The sequence below is a fragment of the Elgaria multicarinata genome, chromosome 10 (assembly GCF_023053635.1).
Source record: "Elgaria multicarinata webbii isolate HBS135686 ecotype San Diego chromosome 10, rElgMul1.1.pri, whole genome shotgun sequence".
NCBI lineage: Eukaryota > Metazoa > Chordata > Lepidosauria > Squamata > Anguidae > Elgaria > Elgaria multicarinata.
Window position 1 is genome coordinate 58,434,668 of NC_086180.1, and position 25,193 is coordinate 58,459,860.

The 25,193-nt window shown below is 38.0% G+C and overlaps 1 protein-coding gene across 1 annotated transcript in view; it reads left to right on the forward strand.

The window, feature by feature from the left end:
* Nucleotides 1–288: 288 nt before the first annotated feature.
* The window catches only part of CEP135 (centrosomal protein 135), a 37,615-nt gene continuing 12,710 nt past the window's right edge, over nt 289–25,193 (forward strand). The window contains exons 1-17 of the mRNA XM_063135800.1: nt 289–385; nt 1,686–1,842; nt 3,920–4,110; nt 5,913–6,080; nt 8,001–8,142; nt 9,635–9,719; nt 10,266–10,394; nt 10,986–11,201; nt 12,433–12,498; nt 13,801–13,951; nt 16,611–16,804; nt 18,524–18,667; nt 19,038–19,181; nt 21,278–21,355; nt 21,795–21,946; nt 22,979–23,094; nt 23,576–23,730. Coding sequence (XP_062991870.1) covers nt 1,730–1,842; nt 3,920–4,110; nt 5,913–6,080; nt 8,001–8,142; nt 9,635–9,719; nt 10,266–10,394; nt 10,986–11,201; nt 12,433–12,498; nt 13,801–13,951; nt 16,611–16,804; nt 18,524–18,667; nt 19,038–19,181; nt 21,278–21,355; nt 21,795–21,946; nt 22,979–23,094; nt 23,576–23,730 — 2,244 coding nt within the window. The 5' untranslated portion in view covers nt 289–385; nt 1,686–1,729. The remainder of the gene's footprint in view (nt 386–1,685; nt 1,843–3,919; nt 4,111–5,912; nt 6,081–8,000; nt 8,143–9,634; nt 9,720–10,265; nt 10,395–10,985; nt 11,202–12,432; nt 12,499–13,800; nt 13,952–16,610; nt 16,805–18,523; nt 18,668–19,037; nt 19,182–21,277; nt 21,356–21,794; nt 21,947–22,978; nt 23,095–23,575; nt 23,731–25,193) is intronic.

Consider the following 25,193-nt stretch of genomic DNA (forward strand, 5'->3'; position numbering starts at 1 on the left):
TTTGTTGTGGGAAGCGGCAGAGGCAGGTAGAGTAGACCCGTTCCCGTCTCCGGTGAGTGGTAGTCATGATGATAGGAATAGCCCGTTACGGTTAACGACCTCCCCGCCTGAGAGAGAGGCCGAGATTTGAGGCCGTGAAGGCGCGTTTCCATGGCGATGGGGATGACAGTAGAGCGATGACGTCATTCCGAAGGAAGTAGCGCTTGGCTGTCGGGCCTTCCTGGGCCTCGCGAGCGGGTCGCGTTCGGGGGGCGACGAGCTTCCCGCGGCGTCGCTGCCTTCGCCCTCTGCTGCCACATGCTGCGCCGAGCTTGGCTTCATTCTCTCGTGACGCTGTCCAGGCCCGTCCCTAGTCGCCACTTCAGCGTTTGTTTTGTTATCGAAGGTACCACCCACCCCCTCGTTTAGCCCCCCCCCCGGGCCCCCGTTCTTACCCCCATCCCAGCCTTCTTGTGCCTCTGCGACCAATTCATTAGACAGCCTCAGGCCAGCTTTGTTTTTTCCTTCCTCACCCATCAATAGTGCAGTTGGATACCCTCAATGCGAAGTAACACACATGGTGATGTGTATTACTTCGCATTAAGACGTGGTAAAGCAGCCCTCCTTTGCTCATTCCGCTGAAGGGGTTCCTGAACTTCGTCTCCCCCCCACCCCCCAATACTTCCCGTGCTTCCTTCCTATTACCATGTTCAAAAGATGTTTTTTCCTCTTAGTTTTGAAAGAGTAATCTTAGCAAGCATTGCTATATGGACAGTTGTGTATGTATGTATTACTTTAAAATAAATACATCTGTCTACTTCATGGAGCTCAGGGTGGCATACATTGTGTGCTTCCTCTCCAGTTTTATCCTCACAGCAACCTTGTGAGGAAGGTTAATCTAGGTTGTGACTAGCCCAAAGTCTCCCAGTAAGCTTAATGGATAAGTAGGGATTTGAACCTGGGTCTTCAACCTATTTTATGGTAACTGGTTTGGGAATATTTCCTGATTTTTCCTGATTAATGTGTACAGTCTCCTCTCCTTGTACGTAGAAGTTGCTAGTGTGAATTGAGTTTATACTTACCACTGGATTATGTTTGCCTAGCTGCCACTGATGTGATGACCTGTCTGTATATTATTTAGGAACTTGGTCATGTCAGGTGTTTGGGACCTGATATGTCGGGGAGTTTCCCGTTTGCAGCTACACCCGCCCATGTCGCCTCTTCCTGGGTAACAAGTAATGTCTGAGATGTCAGAATACCACACTCCTGTACCAAAATCTTGACCAAGTGGTAGAAAGCAAGGAGCTTGTTCCTGCATGTGTTTGTTATGGTGCATACTCACGTATATCTTTGTATATGTCACCCTGTGGGTAAGTGGATCCTGAGTCCAGGAAATAGGCTCCGGGAGAAGAGCCTTTAGTGTGGTCACCCCTTCTCTTTGGAACTCCCTGCCCCTGGAGGTCAGGCAGGTGCTAACAGTAGGCTGCTTCTGGCACCTCCTGAAAACAACTCTATTTCGAGAAGACTCAACTCAACTGATTACCCACTTTTTTACTGGTTCTTTGTTTTAAATTGAACAATTTTAATTTGCTTTTTAAAATCTTTTTACTCTTTATACCTGTGTGCACCCCTCTGGAACCTATTTTAGATATGAAACGGTATATAAATATCGTAAACAAATGAATATGTTTTTAAATTATTTGCAGATCCCCATATTTAACGGAAAGTAATATTTACAAATATCTTCATAATGAGTACAGCTGCGGAGCGAAAGTTCATTAATCTAAGGAAGCGGTTGGATCAGCTTGGATATCGACAACCACTGGGAGTGGAGAGTTTGCCTTTGGTGGAAAAACTTTTTAGGTAGTCAAACAAAAAGAAATAGCAAATAAAAGAACAAGAAATAATAATGGGAACTGTTGGTCATTATTATTGTTGTTGTTATTATTATTATTAACATTTCTATACCACCCCATAGCCGAAGCTCTCTGGGCAGTTTTCATAAGTTTAAAACAATTAAAAATGATATACAAAATTTAAAATCATAAAAATATGCACCATGTGCAAAACATACATCTAAAAACAACTATATACGACTTTAAGCTTTCAGCGAAACTTAAAAAAAATAATCCGGGATCAGTGAAGCTCATCTCATATTGCTAAATGCCTGAGGAAAAAGAAAGGTCTTGACTTGGCGCCGAAAAGTTAGCAATGTTGGCACCAGGTGGGCCTCGTTGGGGAGATCATTCCAGAATTGGGGTGCCACCACAGAGAGGGCCCTCTCTCTTGTTGCCATCTTCCAAGCCTCCCTGTGTTCATATGAGATTGGATAAAATGTTATGACATTAGTGAAAATTTGGACTTTTTGTGGAATATTTTAAATGGCTTTGTCAAAATTATGGATCGAGGTTGCTGGGAGATGTAGAACTCATTTCTGTAAAAACTCGCATAGGATTGCACCCTAAGTTATGCTTTTAAAAGGATGTCTAAGACAAACTCAGTGCTTTGGAATGGAAGGCTGAGTGCAATACTTAGAAAAATTCTAACATTCTAGAACTCTGATATTTCTATGACAAAAAAGAATCTAGGAAAATGTATTAGCCAGTGAAATGTACTAGTCAAATGCACCAGGACTTAACTTGAGCTAATTAATCAGCCAGATGAAGACCTTATATATACTGTTCTTGTTATTATTACTAATATTCATTATGGAAAGGAAGATATTGCTCATGTATAAATGGGATGTCTTGTAAGACATCCCATTTATACCTGAGCAATATCTTGGAAAAGGAGATGCTGTATGGCTCCCCCCACCCCTGCAAGCTCTTTAACACCATTGATTTTAGTAAAACCTTTCCCCTAAAAGTTTAAGATGGTTAATAATCATTTTTAAAGTGCAGGGAAATAATATATTTACCAATTGATTTAACTTCCCAGAGCAGTGCTTTTCAAACTTCCTTCCTTGAGGAGGGTGCCCTCTCTTTGTTGACTTTGTTTGGACAGCAACTTTTGTATATCTGCCATGAAACCCCTGAGCATTGTAGGAGACTCCAGAAGTGTAAATTCAGCTCATGTGGGGCACTGGCAGGTCTGCATAAGTAGAGAGTGCCCACTAGAACACATTTTCCTTTGAAGCTACACATTCTAGGAAATTTGTCTTTCAGTGAAAATTGCTCTTCCTTATTAATCTCATTGAAGACTGGAGTCTTTGAGAATCTAATCTGAAAAATTTCTGGACCAGACCTCCACAAAGCTGCTTTATTTATACTGCCCAATAGTTGAAGCTCTCTGGGCAGTTCACAAAAACGAAAACCATGAAGAGCATAATAAAACAACCCACAATCTAAAAACAAATACAAAATTCAGTATAAAAAGTACAACCAGGATAAAACCATGCAGCAGAAGTTGATCTAAGATTAAAATACAGAATAAAAACAGTAAAAATTTAAGTGTAAGTTAAAATGAGTTGTTAAAATACTGAGAGAATAAAAAGGTCTTCACTGACAGGAGTACAGTGTAGGTGCCAGGCGGACCTCTCTGGGGAGCTCATTCCACAGCCGGGGTGCCACAGTGGAGAAAGCCCTCCTCCTGGTCAAGAATGCTGGCCCTAGCTATGATTCATCAGGTGGTAACCTTAGTTCAGCAAGATATGAGTTACTACCCCCCTCTCCAAGAGGGGTGGGAGTGTTATTCCAACTCTGCTTCTGCCTGGTTCAAAGCTGAATTTGATACGAAAGACTGTTTCCCTTTGTATACATAGAGAAATTCAGAAAGGAGAGGGATCAGTAGTGACTACAAACTGTGGCTGGCTAATGAGGCAAGCCAACATCTGTGGACATCTGCTCTGGGGTGATTGAAGCAGGGTATTTATAGGAAACTAGTTTCTGGCGTTACAGGATTCATCTCTCAAAATAGTTAATTTGCTGCCCTTGGATTTCAGTGACCTTGTTCATACAACTGAAAGCCTCCGGAGTGCTAAGCTATCTGCTGGGAAAATTGAAAAAGAATACAGTAACTATGATGTTGTTTTGGAACCTTATCGAGAAGAAAATGCTAGGCTCACCCGTGAAAATAATGAATTACATCTAGAAGTTCTGAAACTGAAAGAGCAATTGGAGCAGCGGGTCAAAGGTAATACAAAAAAAAAACTTTAACGTTTTGTTGTCTCTTAGCCTGGAGGCCACAAATTTGTGGTTGCCAGTAACCCCGCAAATCCTTTCTCTTGACATTATGCCTAACATCAGAGGTTAGCAGCAATTCCCTCTGCCTTCTTCCCAAGTTTCAAGTTTATGGGGAGAAGAACGGGCGGTGGCATTTTACTTTGTTGTGGAGTTCTGGAGCCACTTGCCAGAAGAAAAAAAAAAGTGGAAGTACAGGTCAGTGATTCACACATGGGTACCAAAAACTCAGTCCAGAATTCAACATGGGCAATTTAGTCCTTCTCTTTTTAAAAGGCTAGACTGTCACTGAAAATTTTCTGGAAAGATGGGGGACTGATTTAGTCCCGGTAATTTGCACCAGGTAATTTGCAAGCCTGACTTGCAGCATCAAGTTTTGCTTAACACTAACCCTGGGCAGTATCCAGTACTGCTGCTGCACACCTACTCAATCCATTGTGCAAGTGGGATCCACCTCTCACTCAACAGAAAATTGGCGGTTCTAAAGGAAAGCCCAGAAACAAGCGGAAACGCTTGTTTTTGGATCAGGACAGATCAGCAGAGCTTCCTTTTACCCTATTCTGGAAACTAGCATTTCTGCTATTTTGGGGGTGCTTCGAGAGCCGCTAGTTCCCTTTTGTGCTAACAGTGGGTCCTGCTGCCAGGCTTAGATACTGCCCCATGGATCTAAACATGTTATTGCATTTTACATGTACAAAGTATTACAGAGTAATTTGGAGAACTTCTCTACTTTTGTAAAAGAAATAAAATTGCTTTCCCCTTTATTTTTGTATTATATTTTCTGTTTATCTTTAAATGTCTTTATATGGTTTGATCCAGTTAAAAACACACAAAAACATACAAGTAATAATTTTTCAAAGTTCTACTTGAATGAGAATTTGCACTTGGACTATAGGAGTAAAACTAGCTCTCTCTCTCTCTCTCTCTGCTTGGTCCCTGATAATAAAAATGTCTTGATTGAAACTTAACAGTTTCCTTGCTATTGTGTGCCATTTGTTTAGGAACTCTTGACCACCAGATTGGTGGTTTATGACCTGTCAAGATTTTAAAAAGCTGTAGTTAGAATTGTGTTTATTCCCCAGGTCTGCCGACTAAGAACTAGCTACTACATAATGAAATCTCAAGCCCAAGAGGACTCCATGATTTATGGCTCAAGGAGACCGTGCTTATGTTAATATAGCTCCTTAGCTTTCCCATAACTAGCGCTTTGCGATCTTTCTATGGCAAACTATTAATCTGCATAATTTATGGAGGTTGCAGAATTCAGGGTTTGGAGCCAAAATCTCATTTGTTGTGCCATAAACTCAACCTCTGGACTTTTGGACTAGATCTTAAACCATAACATGGAAATGTTAGCCCTGAGAAGCTGTAGTTTAGTAAAGGGAGAGAATAGAGAACTAATTTGCTTATTCATAAGGGTAGCTCAAACAATATTACATTTACTTGAATATGATCTCCCAGATTTCATCTCAGTTTATACTGCGAATGTGCGTGTGTTTTGCCACATCACTTTAAATTACAAGTGAGTTACTGTAGCGCAATGATTCTGGAGGTGTAATGTATTTTAAATCCATTATATTTTAAAGAGATAAACAACTAAAAACACACATGCATAGGCAAATTGAGGTTCCCAGTGTTTATATATTTGTTCTTCTACATAGAAAGAAATATTATTTTAACTGGTCCTAATTTCTGGCCTTGTGCAATTAAAATAGAAATGAAAAATACTGTTGAATTTTTTTTTCCTACTTGAAGATTTGAAAGCTACATTGAGGAAAGTTGAACATGAGAATGCAGATATGAAATTTCTGAATAACCAGTATGTACATAAAATTAGATCGTTAGACAAAGAAAACAAAGCTAAGATTGACAAGATCCAACAGCTGCAAGAGAAAAATCTCCAAGCAGTAGTTCAGACACCAGGTAAAGCATCAGATTACATGATAATCATTCCAACCTGCTGCTACATCGCTTACTAGGTCCTGCACCCGCTTATAGTTACTCAGGTATCTTTGATTTTAGTGGGATTTACGCATCTGTCGCTGGGATTGATGTATCAGACCGAGCCAGCATGCACACAAAGCAACTGAGTGAATATCTCTTGCAGCACCCAGTTTATGGAACTCACTACAGAGGTTCAGTTGGCTCCTTGGTTTAAGACAAGCTGTTGAGACCTTTTTAATTAGCTGAGCTTTGAGATTCTGTTTCCCTGTTTTTATGCTGAAGTGCATTATCTTGTTGGTTTTATTGTATGAAATTTATTTTAATAATATAGACTGTTTCTTTGAACTGTGTGTTATATTTATTTATTTATTGCTATTTACTGTTTTACTCTGTACAGCACCATGTACATTGATGGTGCTATATAAATAAATAAAATAATAATAATAATATTTATTTATTTATCATATTTATACCCCGCTCCTCATCCAAAAAAGGCTCTCGGAGCGGCTTACACTTAACAAAAAAGACAGTCCCTGCCCTCAGACTTACAGTCTAATAAAGACATGACACACAAGGAACAGGAGTTCAGGAGGGGGCGGGGGAAGAGAGAGAGAGAGAGAGAGAGAGTCCAACAGGAGCAGGCCATGATGTTTCTTCTGCCTGCTCCTGTCCCCTTGCTCTTTCTTCTTCCCCACAGGGCCAAGATGACAGTTTGCCCTGTGGGGTGGAGGAAGAGTCCAACAGGAGCAGGCCATGATGTTTCTTCTGCCTGCTCCTGTCCCCTTGCTCTTTCTTCTTCCCCACAGGGCCAAGATGACAGTTTGCCCTGTGGGGGTGGGGGAAGAGTCCAACAGGAGCAGGCCATGATGTTTCTTCTGCCTGCTCCTGTCCCCTTGCTCTTTCTTCTTCCCCACAGGGCCAAGATGACAGTTTTATATATTCTGTGAATTTTCTTGTAAGCTGTTCTGAATTTAGTTTAAAAGTGGCGTATAAATACTTAAATAAATACATGTTAGTTATTTACTTTGGCAAAGGGTATTCCACAAATTGATGTGGAAGCCTGCCATGTCGATGTGAGTTTTGTGCAACAATGTTGCTTGTAAATAATTAATGGATTAGGACATGAGTTGAGGATAAAGCATTATTATTATTATTATTATTATTATTATTATTTATTACATTTATATACCGCCCCATAGCCAAAGCTCTATTTGTAATTTTTTTATGAGTAGTAAAGATATGTCTCCATTCTCTCAGACTTAGGCATTATCCATTTTTTTCTTTAACTAATGGCATTGTATGCAAAACATAGAAGGATACCTCTGTTGACAAGTTAAAATAAAGGGCAAGATCCAGAATATTCACCCAATATTACAGATCTTTATTTAGTAAGTCCCACTAACTAAGCTAAGAACCCCTCAATAATGGAGCATAAGATTGTAACCTAAGTTAACTTTGTAGAACAAGTTCAGGCCCTTGCTGGCTTTTGCCATTTTGTATGCATCTTCCAAACATTATATATTCAGCATATGTAAAGTTTATTCAGAGTCCCACTGAGTTCAGTGGGATTTATTCCTGAGTACATGTGTTTAGGTCATTTTAAAAGAAATGCAAATTGTTAAGGTCATAATAACACTATTTTATGCATGAAAATATTCTTATTTCCAAAGTAATATCATAAAATCGATACATGTTCTTGATCTTACATCAGTTTAGTATAGTTTTATGTCAGTGTAGCACACATTTAATTGACACAATTAATTTTATAATTAATTTTTCGTTAAATATATGTTTTAGTTTGCCATTCAAATAATTAGGCACCGACCTGTGGTTTTCAATATATATGAGAACGCATAATGCTCTACTTGATTTTGAAGTTACATACATTTATCTTTATAGGTGGTAGGAAAAGAAATATTCCATTCAGACGTCAGCGTATGCAGATAGATCAACCTGTCCCTCCCTCAGGAATTGATGCCTATCCAATTCCTCAGCCAGATGACCCATATATTGCTGATCTTCTTCAGGTGGCTGATAACAGGTGATTGATATGTGTCTCAAGATCTTGAATTATTGGTAACTAGCTGATATTCCTGGCATTACTCGGGTCCCTGAATATGGTTTTTCACGTTTGTTTGATAAATAAAAATAACTCTGCAACTTATTCATCTTTAAGGAGGGGCGGGCAGTAGAGAAAGAGCCCTGGAGTACCCCTCCATGGTATCCCAGCAACCAGTAGCCCCTCGCCAGCTGCTCCTGCTCGTCCTTATTGCCACCTTCAGCCTCCCACTGCTGTGGTGCTGGCTGCTCAGCCTCCCGGCCCACCACCATTCTCTACTGCAGGCTCTCTCAAACTGGTGACGACGTCATCGGCATGTGGCCAGAAACACAAACCCTGCACCCGTTGCCTTGGTGACAAAGGAGGGATGCTATGGGCAGCTGTTTTCAAATGCTGTGCCACCTCAGCAGACGTGTTTCTGGGCATGCGTAGAGTGTATTCCCTCCCTCCCCTCCCCTCCCTCTCCCACCAAGGCCTTGTGTGTGCTTCCCCCTTCAGGTTGGAGGCAGATTCTGAGAAAGCAGTGATATCAGGACAGTATAGGGGGTGCTTTGATGTGGAATTGGGTTGCTAGCTCAAGACCAATGTGTGAAAGGCATGCAGTGCCCACCCGGCCATGCACTCAACAATGGTCACTAAACGCTGGTAAATCTGGCCCGCCCAAGGCATGCTGGAAATTGTAGGCATAAGCCTATGTTTTTTATTAAATTATTTAAAAATACGTAAAACCCAAAATTTCATACAGCCAGACCTAACAGCATGCCAATTTTCAAGTTTCTAACTCATCTAGAAGTGGGTAAACATTATTGGACATACAAACCCACCTACATACTTTCAGCTTTATAAGTAGAGATGCTTTAACATCTTGTTACATGTATGAGATAGAATTGGTGTCCGACCCTAACATTTATTCCCCTTGCACTGGTAGAAAATGTTTTGAAATTAATACTCGGTTTGCAAATTGCTGTTTATGTTTTTCTGGGTTCAAGTAAAAGGCAGAGCAATCTTATGGAGGTTGGCATGAGAGAGTCTGGTAGAGGATAGCCTGTGACCCTCTTGGGGACTATTTATTAGGATCCTTTTATAGAGGATCCTAATACTGTGAACCATCCAGAGAGCTTTGGGCATTGGATGCTATAGAAATGTAATAAATAAATAAATGTAAAATATTGCATATACATTTACAAAACCAAGATTGTTTATGTATTGCATATTAGCAATCATATAACAATAGATTAAAGTATACATATCTATATTTTATGGATATATAAAGCATTCTATTGATTTGATTTACTTCGTTTATGGGTTTAAAACATCCTATTGTTTTTTCTTATTTTATTTTCATGTTCTTCTAAATGCACGATAGTAACTTGGCTTTTGAGTTATCATTAGTGGGCATAGAACAAATAATAATGAGAAAACTCTGAGGAGAATATTTTATTCAGTGTAAAATTCCTGAAATACAATATTTCAGAATTCATGAACTGCAACTGGAAGTAGCTGATTTGCAGGAGAAGCTAGAAATAGCTGAACGTGGAATGAAAAATTACAGCAAACAGGTAGACTAATATTTTAAAGAACTTTAGTCTATAGTTGTTTTTGTATTATTGTGTTAATAGCAACATTTCCCCTAGGAATTGTCTGTATTCTTAATGTCCTGGATAAATAGGTTGCTCTGCCATAGCTACTTTAGTACCCTGCCACATGCAAAGGAGAGAGGGGAATTAAGATTTTGTCTTCCTACAAAAGAAACATTTCCTTCACTACATTGATCTTATCGATGCTGGGCTGGGCTGGTGTGTGTGTGTGTGGCATTTATGAACTTGCAAGGCCCTTAGAATGCTGTATAATAGAATGTAATACCTGCAAAGGGCCCAGCCTCTATGCTACCACACCATCTCTGATATTTACAACTGATCAGTGTATCACACGGGACAAGGGAAATTTCTGGGGCAAATGTCTCTCCTAAGGTGGATGTTTCATGAGAAGTCATAGGATCCTAACACTGGTCCCATGTCTTCCTGAGCTAAATGCAAAAGTCCTGGGCCAAGTGTTTCTTGCACTGACAATGATATATTTTAAAAATAATGATTTTGTCTTCAAAGGTTGAGCTGCGAGACAGTGAGATTGAGCGTTTATTCCTAGCAATGGATGGTGGTCGCTCTCATGATGCCATATCTCTAGAAGCCAAAAGCAGAAGTAATGAAAAAATTATTGCTCACTTGAATTTGCAGGTGATATACTTTACTCCCTTTCAGTTTGTACACTCAGAAACCTTTGAAATTTTCCTCAGCCCCTGAAAAGGGGTACTACAACACCAAAATCATTTGAATAGACATCTGTTGTAGTCTTTGTTTTAGCAGAGGCTAAAGAGACAAGCTACTTTACAAACTGAATTACATGTCTTGCAGTTGGAGCTGCTTTAACAAAATTAGCAAGAATGCTTTCACTGCACTTCCAGTCCTCTTCTATGCATCTAAACATCATGCCCACTTATGTATTTATCCTTTTAATGCTTGCTTTGTCCCAGCACATTAACAAAACAGTGATAATATTATTGAAAAGTATTAATGTTCGTCCTAAATTCAAAGCTCTGGGAACTAAATTTATGACTTACTGCTTAAGGTAATTTATGTATGGCATTAGCTTTTTGTTACCCATGGATTTCATACGTTAATTTTTATTATATTCTAAGAACAGAAAGTACTGCAGTTGTTAATAATGGAGGGTTCTCAGAACTAATGACTAAACTTCATTCAGATGTAAATCAGGTTCTACTGATTTATTAACTTGAAATATTTTGTATGGTGTGAATATATTTTTAGGTTGATTTTCTGCAGCAAACAAACAAAGAGCTTGAAATGCGCATACATGATCTTTTGGATAGTAGGCAAAATGCGACTAGTGAGGTGGTTCATTTAAGTAATAAAAATGAAGAACTGTGCCAGGAATTGAGTGAAATAGATCACTTGGCCCAACAGTTGGAAAGGCACAAAGAAATTGTGCTTGAGACTGCAGATAAAGAAATTGGAGAGGCTAAGGTAAGGGAATTATGTAACTTGGTAGAACATCAAGAATATGTTTTAATTCCATATAAAAGTTTCAGGAGTCTAATTGATTTTAAAAGTACATTGTCTTGTATCTTAAATTTCTACGTGTTGTACAGAAGAAAATTTGTTTTAATCACATAGATTAAGTGAAGCTAATCATTAATATAGAACTAATTTGTGTGTGTGTGTAGCATTGTCTTACGCTGCATATAAATGCACATTTTAGTACATGGTTTTCATATTTTGGTGTGTGTTAAAATGTTTATAAAAAACCTCTGGACATTATAGTGAAAGTAGGTCTGTCCTGTAATTAGCCAAGAAACTTTGGAACTGAATAACTTTCCTACAAAAAGCATTAGTTTAAAGCATTCTCTAAAACTACTGAAATGCCTGTGGGGATGTCTGCTTAGCATTCTGATACCAATATAAGTACATAAGTGCCATGCTGGATTAGACCAAGGGTCCATCTTGTCCAGCACTTTGTTCGCACAGTAGCTAATCAGCTGTTGACCGGGACATAGTGCAACAGTACCCTCCCACCCATGTTCCCCAGCAACTGGTGCATATAGGCTTACTGCCTCTGATACTGGAGGTAGCATGTGGCTGTCAGAACTAGTAGCCAATGATAGCCTTCTTTTCCAGGAATTTATCCAACCCCCTTTTAAAGCCATCCAAATTGGTGGCCATCACTACATCTTGTGGTAGTGAATCCCATAGTTTAACTATGCGCTGTATGAAAAAGTATTTCCTTTTATCTATCCTGGTATGTCCTACTAAACAGCTTCATGAGATGACCCCGGGTTTTAATATTAGTATTGCAGTAAAACCCTGCAACGTAGACCAACTATTATATTTGGAACTTGCTGCTGCATTGCCATCAGGCACTTTAGATCTCCTCCCCATCTAGTGAATTTCAGCCTGGGACTTCCTGATTCATAGCTCAGTCACTTAACAGCTCATTTATGATGCACATAAATCTATATAATAGATTCTAAATTGACATTTTCTTCTTTCCCCATAAAATATGTGATTGAAAAGTATAACTGGAATAGTTAGTTGTTATATTAGGCCCCATATTGGACTTCATATATTTCACCTGTTTAGATTGGCAAAGTTCTTAGAATGTAATAATGAGAAACTAATTTTGTGCTATTTTTACCTACCATAATGTCCTATTTATAAATACCCTTAATTTTAAACAAGTATTGTTTATAATTTATAGGAAGAAATTAAAAAAAAGTACAGTGAAATCCAGGATCGTGAAGAGACTATAGCAAGACTTAAGTCAGTAAGTATCACTGCCTCATAAACCCAATTTAGTTTTCTTGTCTATAGTAAATGCACTGAGTTAACTGTTAATAGTATAAGAATGCAAATCAGTTGTCATTGTAATATCTTTAGAGCAGTACTACTTTTTGACACTAATCTCTGTTGTAGTGGTTTTCATGTATAACACATGAAAGCGATCTGCAATTGTACTGAAACTCCTTATTCCAAAGCAATGCCCCCAGATTCAGGACATGTTGCAGTTGTAGGCTTAACTAAAACACCCATGATAGTGTTGCAGCAGTGAGCCATGGCTGAATGGTCTGGCATTTGTGATCCATTCTCTAGTAACATCCCACCCTTGCTACTTGTGTTTTCATATTGCCATTCTTTGGACTTTAATTTATTTTTCTGCTTTTAAAATGTTTCATGCTGCTTTTAATTTTTAAGTGATAGGTTTTATTGTGTTTGTCTTTTTTGATGTATGTTGCCCTAGGGTGTCTCATATATTAAGTAAATACATACCTAAAAAATCTGATTGTGAATTGTTTTGACTAAAATAATGTTTATGTTTGTGAGTTCTTAGCTATTGTATGAGATGGTTTGAACACTTTTTTTTGTCAGAAACAGCATTTAACATAGATAGCTGTTTACCATACAAGCTGCAAAGAATAAAAGATAAAATTAGGGCGGACTTGTCTTGCAAATTTTAAGTCCCATGATTTCAACATGTGTCAGATAAGTAAAATTTGAGAAAGCAATTCTCCACCATTCCCAACCCTGGAATTAAACATTTCATGGTTTGAGATTTTCCCATTATTGTAGACAGTCTATTACTATAAATTATGCTACATTTTGTCATTTTAACTCAGGGGTCCAGAATCTTAGGCCTGGGGGCCAAATCCATCCCTTTGGGGTTCCTCAGATGGCCACGCTCCTTTCCCCTGACCAGTTGTTTGGTGGTTTCCCCACTATTGTGCAGGATTTTACCTATTATAAAAGGCTGAAATGCCTCTTCTCTGGCATAGTTACTGGCAGTAAGAATTCTTAGCTAAAATATCCTGGTGTTTTTGAAAATTTTGGCCCTGTCCCTTGTGCCCTGCACATGATTGGAATGTAGGCCCTGAAAACTTCTCTGTAATGGAATTTGGCGCTTGGGCTGAAAGAGTCTCAACACACCTGTTTGAACTAATTGAACGGTGGTTAGAATTTAGGTATATCTATCATGTATAAATGGAATAGTATCTGCTACAATTAGAAACTAGTTTCTAATCCTTACTGTACTTAGGATTACTAACATTTTGCAATATTTATATTATTTCAGGAGTTATCTTCATATCGTAGAGAAAAAGAGAGACTGACTGAAGAACTCCTTGGAAAAACAGAGGATAAACAAAATCTTGAAATGTTATTAAACCAGGCTCAATTAGAGAACCATAGACTGGCCAAAAAACTTGAAAACCTTGAAATTATAGGTAAGCATTTAAGAAACCCACTGGATCATGGAGGCATATCTCCAGCCCTAAGACCAGATAGTCCTTACCTAAACTTAGGGGAAAAACATCCCAGGAAGGTTATTACAGAATTTTCACATATGCATTTTATTTCACTGCTAAACTGCTTAGTTCAACAATGAAAAATTTGCCTCTGAGTCCTTTCAAATCCTTCGGTGCCCACTTTGAACTCTTGTGCTGTGTATGAAAGCAATACTTTGATGAGATGTTACCATTGCTTAGAGATGTAACATTTCTGAAAGTTTTGAAGCCATGGGGAAAAAACTCCCCCCCCCCCAGGTTTTTTTTGGGGGAAATGGAACATGTCAGAAACATTGAAAAATAAGCAATACTTACTTTTTAAAGCACTCTTTATAAATCTAAGTCATGTTATTCCTTTAGAACAGCCTTCTCCAACTTGATGCCCTCCATATACTTCAGCTCTTATCAGTTCAGGCAGGATGGGCAATGGACAGGAATGCTGGCCATTGTAGTCCAAAACATCTGTAGGGCACGAGGTTGAGGAAGGCAGCTTAGGAATACACAGCAGCCTTTATGTTCCTGAAGTTATTTAATGTACAACTTGGTTTGCCCATGAAATTATCATTATATTTGAAAACTTTAAAAGGTGAACTCAGAAAATTTGTAATTATTGTCTGAATAAAGTGTACTTTTAAAATTTTATTAAACCAAAGATGATTAATTTTATGAGCAAACCTAGTTATACGTAACATATTTTAGGTTCCCTGAAACCTCTGAATTATCCTAGAAACCAGAAGAAGTAGGAAGAACTGAAGGTAGAGGAAGACAAGTCCAACATCACAGGATTCTGTAGAACAAAATCCAAAAGTCAAGAATGTACATTATCTTCCGTATTCTGATACAGTGATTCTATTCACATGTTGGGAACCTGAGCATGACATGGAGCATCCCAAAATCTTTATTAGTAATAGATACTTTGGATGAATAATTTTAATAAGAAATGGAAGGAATAACTGCTGAAAATCTTACAGAGAAGATTAAAAAATATTTCCCCCACAGTGTTGTTATTACTAGACATTTCACATCCCTAGTATTTCTGTAAAAATCTTACTACCATATTTCTTCGATTCCAAGACACACTTTTTTCCCCATATAAACATCTCTAAAAACGGGGTGCGTCTTAGAATCGCGGGTGCATTTATTATTTCTTAGAATCAAAGCTTTTTTTCTGTTGGTGGTACTGAAATTAGTGTGCGTCTTACAATCGATGGCATCTTAGAATCGAAGAAATACGGTACATAGTTTTTAGAAATTATTTTGGGAGGGAGTAACAACATAACAACATATAAACACTTTGGTAACAATATATAAACACCTTTTCTTAAATTCTAAAAGAAATTTTCTCTTAATCCAAAGCTGTTCAACTTTTGGAAGAGGGGAGTGGTCCTTCAAAAACTGGAGGTGGGGAGAATGAATTTTTCCATTTTTTTCTGGGCTTTCACATCCCTACAGCTGTTCATTTGAACAGTATTATTACTTCCTAAAGCTTCAAACAGATTCCTGCTAGTATTTTAAAATGACATTCTTATCTGCCAGCAGCATCCTACAACTGACAAATGTTCAGTTGGATAGACTCTTGATAAGAAATGTTGCTAGAGAGTAACTGTCTAGTCAGCTATACCTGATCTGTACATTTTATTCTTTCCAGTGTGTATCATATGTGCTTTGTTGAATTCTGTCCAGCCTTTTTAAAGTATAAGACTAGCAAACCACTAGAAGTATTTTGTTTGCGATTTCAAGTCAATAATGACTCTACTCAATGCCTAGCTCAGCATACTTAGCCTCTTTGGGAAGGTGAATACCTAAAGGGTGGGATAGAAATATATTTAATAATAATGCATAGCACCTATGCAACACTCATTCTGATCCTCTTAGTTGTCTACCCCATATGCTCAAGGTAGAACCGGGAGATGCTTTATATAATGAAAATATGTCAGACTTTATTTTCCTTGCAGCTGCACTTGCACTTCCAAATTTGTTGCTCTGCGAGGCAGAAATGGAAGAATGAATTAGTAAGGCTGGAACTTTCATCAGGAGATTAATCAACTAAAACTTGATTAAGCAGGCACCAATTTTAATTGATGAGACTGTGAGTCAAGCACAGGGTTGTTTATTATTTTTAAACTGTTTTGTTTCTGGTATGTGATTGTATTGAGGAATGAAAAGGTGTAATGAAAGATGGATTTTGTTTTTCAAATGAGTGGCAACTTTTGTTAAATTGTTGGTGTTTTGCACATTTCAATATTGCAAATAGACAATTATACTGGGTATTTCATATGCAATTGTATTTAAAATCATTTAATATATGTATTGGTTAAAAGGCAGATTTATCCATTTTAAAAGTTTGACCAGTTGGCAGCCCTAATAAAATACCACAGCTGTTCTTCAACAGTTGCAAAGATATAAGCTGAGCATTTGAACACAAGCTTTCAAGTCTTTACTGTTTTCCCTGTCTTTGTGAGGGATTTTGAATGGAAATGGAAAGCTTGTAAAAGAGCTTGACTTTTACAACCTCCCTAATGAATTTGGTTATGCTTTAATTATGGACTGTTCATATATGGAAACTTTGTTCATGCTTGTTGGTTACATTCTCCTGCAGATCGTGAACTTGTTATAGAACTAGAGCGAATGAGGTTAGAAGGCGGCATAGCGCTTGGAGACAAATCACCTTCTCGTCTAGATGCATTTATAAAGACTATAGAAGAAGACAGGGACTACTATAGGCGAGAACTTGAATGTCTCCAAAAGATACTTAAACGAAGATCTAGTCCATTACGCCGGTCTCCAGAAAAGGTAATGATTATTTTATTAAATATATAATACTTTATTATGAAATACTTTTTACAGAGTATAATAATTTACATTATCCTTATAAATTAGCCCACAACTGTTACTAACTTATTGACCTCTTATCCCAGCTGTTCACCTTCATGTATGCAATTTCTTATCAACTATGGCTATTAAGTGAGTGGTGAAATACATGGATAGCTTACATCAATACACTACTACTCAGAAATGGCTGTTAGCAGCCATTTATGTAGTTAGAAGGGTTATAATAGGAATGAGACAATCAAGCAGTGTTCAAGTATTCAGATGTGTTGACTGAATTAATACACTATTTTAAGGATGGGAAAGCAGATTTTTTCCAAAAGAAGTGCCAGGTTTAATTATGAGTCAGTGTGATGTTATTAGTACTGCAACACCACATGTAGCCCAATCCTATGCAATGAGAGAGGATGATCATCCTGCCAAGGCCTTAGTTTTTTTGTAGAATGGTGAGATGTGACAGGCCATCGACTTCATTGCTGCATCTGAGTGCCTTCTCTGGCTGTCCCTTGGTATGCTGAGTAGCTGCGGCCAATGAAACTGGCTAGATGTCATTTAGAGCACAAATGGTGTAAGACTCAACGTGAAGTCAAGTAAGCATGTTCTAGAACATATAATGTGCAGAATGCGTGGTGCTGCCCTATTTCAGCATGTAACATGGATGGACAACCTTGGAGGGTTTGAAGGCCACACACATCCTTGCCAAAATATCCACTACCTTGCCAAAAAGATGCATTTTCCCTTTAATACAAAGTGTGCTGTGAGTGCGCACCTTGTTTTAAAGGTGAAATGTGCCTTTTTTGCTGCCAAAATTCAATGGCAGTGGTACTTTCAGGCTGCAAAAGAGGTTGGGGGAGGCTCATGCAACCTGTGGACTTTGCCCTGCCTCCCCCTGAAATAACAGCTTTGCATTGGCAGGCTATTTGTTACTGTGCCATGTTTAAGGTTCTGTTTCAGTGTTCGAAAGTGCACCTTTTCCTATACCAGCTGCTCAGTCACTGAGGTTATCAGGTGAGGCACTCCTGATGGCTTTGTGTGGACCTAAATAAGTTCTGTTTAGAGTTCACTCAGAGTAGAGCCATTAAGTGTACTGGCTACCTCTCTTTGGAATTCCAGCCAGCTGATATCAGGTGGGCACCAAAAGTGCTTTTTTTGGGTGTGCCTGCTAAAGACATTACTTAAACAATTTTTTCCTGAATGACCTTCCACGATTTTATTAGTATAACTTGATTAGAAGTGGAGAACACATTAACCCAAGATTTGCCTAGGCTCATTCTTGTAACACTTAACTATGGTTAAGCATTGTATCTGAACATAATCATCCTTAATTATTATTCTGGTTTGATAACTTACATATTAAGCCAGAGTTTGGATATAAATAGGAGTGCTCAAGCCCAATACCCATTGACTGGGTTTATTAAACTGTGGCTTATAAAGCCTAGAATGATCCTCTTTACCAATGCATAGTTTTGAATGCAATCTTTTTGTCAGATGGTACCTGTCATTGACTTCAGTAGGATTTAAACAAGAATAATTTCTTTAGGATTTCAACCTTGATTATTTACAACAGTAGAATATATCTGTTTCTATTACAGTAAGGGCTCTACCATGCCAAGTAACTGGGAATATATTGTTTTAATCATTTATTGAATTTAATTTTCCTTTTTGTGTGTCTTTCTTTTACAGAATGATGATCTTAGATTAGTTACCAGAGAAAGAGATGAGTTGCAATCTATGCTGGATAAATTTGAAAAACACATGATAGAAATTCAATCTAATGTCAAACTGTTAACTGCAGAAAGAGACAAACTAAGTATTCTTTATGAACAGGTAAGTAAATATGTGCCTGATCCAAATTAGCACATCAGGGTACTATCTGAGGTTTGTAGAATCATGAACAAGAGTTAAATAATTTATTGTTATATAATGGTTGCACAGCCAGTTTAGATGGCCTAGTCTGCAGGATGCACAGCTATCTATAAATTGGGTAGGAATAGCCTAAGGTTGGGCAGGCAGATTGGTAGAAGTCAATGCTGGGTTAGATTCCTCATAACATCTGGCAGAGTTTATTTCATTCTCCAACCTTTCTCTTTATTTTCCCCCTCCCTCTCACAGTTTTCTCTCATAAAGGCTCTCATGTTATACATACATGTAAATTTTCTAAATAATCAATTAAAAAAGTATTAATTTTGTACTTTAGACTCAGGATGAGTTAAACCTTTTACGGAGAGAAACAAAAACTTGTTTTCTGACTCAAAGTCATGCAGAAGAGGAACGAAACATTGCATTGGCTGATTTCAGACGATTAGTGGCAGAGAAAGAAGGGCTAAGGGAGAAATTAAAGGTGAGCAATGTTTTCTGCAGTGTTTTAATTTTGTGGTAACTTTGGGCTACTTTCTTAACTCGCAAGAGTGGGCATTTCTGTGGATGGTGCAAGGAAAACAGGGCAGTCACTGATTCCAGTTATAAAAATCCCAACTTTTTAAAGGCACATTTGTGAGTTTCAGTAACAGCAGAAAGTGGTGCAGCTAAAGTTGGTTATTGGGAGGATTCAACAGTATTATTATTATTATTCTCTTTCTTGCTCGTGGCGGTTTTTCTAGACGGACATGACCGTTTTTGCCAAGTCATGCTGTTTTTTTTTTTACAGATTCAGGAATTTCCTGACAATTGAGCATGTCTTAATTATGACTGCTTTCTGGATGTCGGTGTGGATATATTTTGGTAGGCCCAGTTTCTGAAGGTTTTCTGAATGGTTTTTTGATGTGATGCTGGTGACTGAAGTGACAAACGGAATTGTTGTGACCCTTTCTTGTTGCCCTAGGTCTTTGACTTCCGTTGCCAGTGGTATATATTTTTCTCTCTTTTCCTCTTCCTTACAACATTTTTGTCATTAGGTATTGCTATGTCAATGAGGTACGTGTGTTTTTCTTTTTGTCTATGACTGTTATGTCTGGTCAATTGCAAGGTATTAGCTTGTCTTTACGAATTGTTCTGTCACAGTATATTTTATGATTTGCATTTTCCAAGATTGTTTCGGGTGAGTATGTATAGTATGGTGTAGGTGGTTTGATGAGGTTGAATTTGATGGCCAGTTGTTGGTGAATTATTTTTGCAGCTGTATTGTGTCTGTCTGTATAGTCTGTTCCTGCCAGAATTTTACAGCCTTCTGTTACATGATTTGTTTGGTTTTTGTGTCTCAGAATTGATGGCATTTCCTACATAAATCTGTTGTTACACTGTTAGTTTGTTCGTTTTTATGATGTATTTTTCGTAGTTCTTGGCTGTTATAACTTGATCCTGTGTAGGTATTAGGAATCCTTCTGTTTCTGGAAATAGCTCACTCTTCCTGAACCATTCGTATGATTGTTCTTTGCGGGTTCTGTATTATGTTGTAGTGTTTCCCATGTAGTGTTTTTTGTGCCCATCTTTCTTTTTTCTCTGCGAGTGGGAGTGGTCATGTTTGCTCTTCATTTTGTAGTGCTAAGTTGAGTAGAGTGTAATTTTTATCTGCTTTTACTATGGCTTTATGAATGGGGGTGTTTTTAGTGTGGAAGAATTCTCTGAGTGATTTTATCTGTTTAACATGAATTGTGTTACTGTCCAGCAGACCTCTTCTTCCTTCTTTCTTGCTGGTTGTTATTCTTTCAATGCATGAATTGGGATGGAGCATGCAGTGTTTTGTGAGTTCAGTGCGATTGAGTCTGTTTATTTCTTTGAGTTTTGTGTGTGACCAGATTATTATTGTTGTTGTTGTTGTTGTTGTTATTATTTTTATTATTATTATTATTATTATTATTATTTTATATGCCACTTGTCATAGGTTCTCAGAGTGGCTATTAAATCATAAAATACAATTAAAACACCAATAAATGCAGAAACATAATAAAATATTTCATCCTTACAAGAATATCCACATAAGAGGAGAAACTCAGCTGTGTTATAGTATTAAAAAAACCTTGGTTTTCCAGGCCTAGTCTGCTTTATAAATCACTAGAAATAAACATGCCGCATCTTCTCTGAGAAGTGCTAGATTCCACATTGCCCTTTCATGAAAAATAGCAGTACTGTTATTGAGACTCCTGTTCCACCTTTCTCTATAGTAGGTCACTTGTGAGAGTTAAGAGCCAAAAGTAATGTGCAAACATCATTGTGTGAGAGTTGTCACTGTGAGGAGGCATAATGTTTGAGTAGTAAAAGGAATATAAGTGCTCACTGATCAATTGGGATGCCCTGCTTTCCATCTCTCTTCTTGCTGTCTCTCCCATCCACATTCCTTCAGCCAGGCTTGATGTCCTGAAGGAATACAGCGGAGGAGTCTTCCATGCACCCTGGACCACCAGATACTTTGGGAAATCCTGTACTGACAATTTAGTTCATAACAGCCAAGTAAATTAATTTTTACTTATTGCTTGAGTTTATTGTTCTTTGTTTTATTAGATCCAACAGAAGGACAATGCTTTAGAAAAATCAAAGTTGGAACAGGAAATTTCAGAGCTAGAATGCACTGTTCAAAGGGTAAGTGGTTTAGGGTACTTGCTAATATCAATAGTGATGGGATGTCATTAGTTTCTCTGGGCTGACTACTCAGTTTGTATTTAGAATCATGATATTTAGAGGTCTATCCACTTTTTCATGATCATTTTAATCTTGGGAATTGTGATAGGCACCATGTGAATTAGTAGCAATTCCTGTTTGTATTCCTGGTAGTAGTTGCATTACTGAGGGCTTCAATGCAATCATTGAAATATGTAATGCTTTCAATGGAATTTATAATCATTTCAATGGAATTTATGATGAAGTAAAGAGTTTAAGAGTGCAACCCTGGTTTTGTAGCCTTTATTTTATTTCTTTGAATGAATTATACTGAGCTTTTTGTTTAGCTTTCAAAAATATTTTCAAATTTATACCACAAGTAGATTTAGAAAATAATATCCGTTTCTTGTTTGTGCTGTAGTTGGAAACAGAACAGCTTGACCAGATAACTACTATTTCTTTACTGAAAGACAAAATAGTCTGCTTAGAAGATGAATTAAATGCTAAGTGTCATCAACTCTCCCAGTCATCTGAAGATACTTCACAATTTAAGACAGAGTTAACCTCACTTCAGTAAGTTCAGCAGTATTAAATTCAAATTTGTAACTCATGCAACCTTACACAAATTATTCGCATTCAAGATAAACACCTAAAAGAGAGGTGGCAGATCTATGTCCTCCTGACAGTCATACTGGATGTTGTGCTTCTTAATCCAAAATAGCAGTTGGTTAGTCTGGTTGCTCAGTAGTGATGAAAAACATATTATATATGTTCAGACAGTATCCTTTTAATGTTATAGGGCTCAGCACAGTTATTTGGTAATCCTACCAAGGTGCTGTGTAAGTAATATAGAAATAATAAAATCACAATGAACAGTATTAACAATTTTTAAAATATCATCAGAATCCTTCCCACAGGGAAGTTGGTGGAAAGGCGGCCCTGGGGGGCGGGAAGCATTCAGGTGGAGCAGGTGTCAGGTGTATTATCCTCATCTACCTCCCTTTCTCTTCTGGAATCCTTCCAACAGAGCTGTTGATGTTAGATGGCCTTATTGGGTGGTGGGAGTCTAGCTGAGGCATGGCCTGACATCTTCTTCTCACCCTCTCCTGGAATATTTCCCACAGGGCAGTTGGGGTTAGATGGCCCAAGGTAGAGGGAGTCCAGCTGAGGCAGGATGTGCAGTCTTCTGTTTCTAATTCAATAGAAACAAGGTTGTGTTCCTTAAATGCATACTGACATTCAGGGTCAGTATTCATTTCTAGCTGATGTATTGGCAATATTGCTTTCCACCACAAAATTTAATAGAATCCAACACATTCACAAGCAAAACGAAACCTTAAAAGATGAGTTTAGCTGTTGGATGTCATCCAACAATAAGGAATTAGATTTAAAAGGTACAGATGTTAATTACACTTTTTGTGAGTTTAGTGTATTACTAATTTGGCAACTATAATACCCACTGCAGATAAAATGGAAAAACTGGTTTGTTTTGCTTTTGCAGTCTCTTTCAGTTTTGTTCATCATATTCTAACTTAGTTGTATTTAAACATATGCAATTTGGGTTCTCCCCCACATTGCCCCCCAAAATGTATATTGATTCTGCAGGTTACTAAATGAACAAATACAGAAGTCCCTAAATGAGGTACAGCACAAATTATCTCTTAAAGAAGATGAACTTCATTCAACTCAAAATGATATTGCAGTGCTAGAAGACAAAATAGGTGGGTGTTGTTTCATTTCTTAGAAAAAAAGTTTATGACTTGGATATTTAATCATAGAGATAGAAATGACTGGAACAGTTATTTCAACTCCCTATAAAGAAAGTTAGAAACAAACATCTGCCTTCTCTTTTCCCTGTCTGTACTAAAGGCCAACAGTTAGCTGCTCTTGGGTTGAACACGGTCTTCAGTTACCAGCCCCTCTTCCTCTCCAATCTTGTTGAAATGCTAACAGGGATTAGAGGACAAGAAAGACAAGGGGAGTGACCATGAGATAGGTTTCTCTTTCTTATGCATTTTGGATTCTCCTGTCCTTTTGAGCCATTTCCATTTAGGAAGAGGGATGAAAGAGGCAGGGAGGAGGAACATATTCTATTGCCCATGAAATCCTTTAATCTAGGTAGTCCAGACTAGTGTACTGTATATCTAGATGGTTCAAGCAAGTGAGCCAAGCTAAAGTAAGCATGTGTTCATTCATTTTCAGATAAATTCAATAATAAGAACTCCACACAAGATGAAACTATTAATGTGCTCAGAAGTACTATTAATATCTTGGATAAGGAAAAGGACAGCCTTCAGGAAAGTATAGATGAAAAGACTGAAAGAATTGCATGTCTAGATGACAATTTAGCCAATAAGGTATGTACATAAAGTAGGAAGTAGATTATGTGAACCTTTTTATAATAGGTTTATTCTTGATTCTTGGACTTGTAACATGGAAAGAATGGGTAAACAAAATGACTGGGGAAATTCAATGGCTTGGTTCCAAAGGGGCTCTAAATATGAAGATGACACTACCGCTCAAGCCATGTTCCCTCCCTGAAATTTTGCAAATTTCTTTGTCCTGCTGCAGTGTATTTTTATTTATTTATTTATTTATTTATTTATTACATTTTTATACCGCCCAATAGCCGAAGCTCTATCTGTATCCCATTCCAGGAGGTCCCCTGATCGATCAAAAGAAGATTTTAGGGACATGGGGTTGCAGACAGGAGGAGGGACCTGGAAAGCTCTGTTGCATTAACAAAGTTCAGCTCACAAGTCTTTGTACCCAGGCCAGTGCATCTAAATAGCGGATATTAAACTAAAAATGGATCAAAAATTCAAGAAAATGATCCATTGTTAACAGCTTCTTAAAAATCACATTAAAAAGCAAATAATATATTAAAAGGCTGGAAAGACTATGCAGCAGATAGAAAAATCAGCAAATATTGTTTGATATTTGTAGCCCAAGTTTCAGAGCAAGTTACAGCAGATTCATCAAAACTATGGGCATGTTCGCTTGAGATGCCAACCCATCATGGGTGACTAGTAATGTACTGTGGGTTGTTTTGTGAACAACCCACACTGCATGGTTGGTGTGGCTAGGAGGTGATCAGGCACACTACCCACAGTGTGTAGCTTGTCGTCCCTTCCTTCCCCTTGGTCCTCCAGCTGGCTCCGCCTGGCATTCCAGGGAACTTTGCGGTAGAACTCGTATTATCTGCCACCAAGCCCCCATCCCTACTCCAACTGCGTTAATTATTGCGATTGGAGCTTTGGTGTTTTTTTCCCCACCTCTGAAAATTACATAAATAAATTTGCATCAAAGAACCAAATTTTGTGCCTAGTTAAGAGAAATTACATAGGCAATTAAGTTTTTGTTTTTTAAAATATTTTATGTAATTTTCCTGATGCCATTTTTTGCTTCTTTTTGTGCGTTCCGCGGTCTTGTTTTCTCTGATAGGGACTGCAAGCAATGCAATTTTACTAAATTCTGATTATTTCTGAAGTTTGTGGCCCTTTCATTTACTGATCTTTTATTTCTGAGCTTTCTGAATTGCCAGAGTACAAATACTTACTTTTTTAAAATGCATATTTATTACTCTAATAAATATGCATTTCTGCCACTCTTGCTGAGCAGCTTTGTAGCTGATATCTGTAACCTACAGCGGCACAACATGCTAACCCACCCACTGTAGGTAAAACAACCTCTACTGGAAACCATGGGTTCTCAGGGTGGGTTGTTTGAGTGAAACATGCCACTATGGGTGGGAAAAGCAGCCTGCAGGTGACACACTGATCCATTGTGGGTTGTTCCAGAAAACAACCTATTGTGGGTT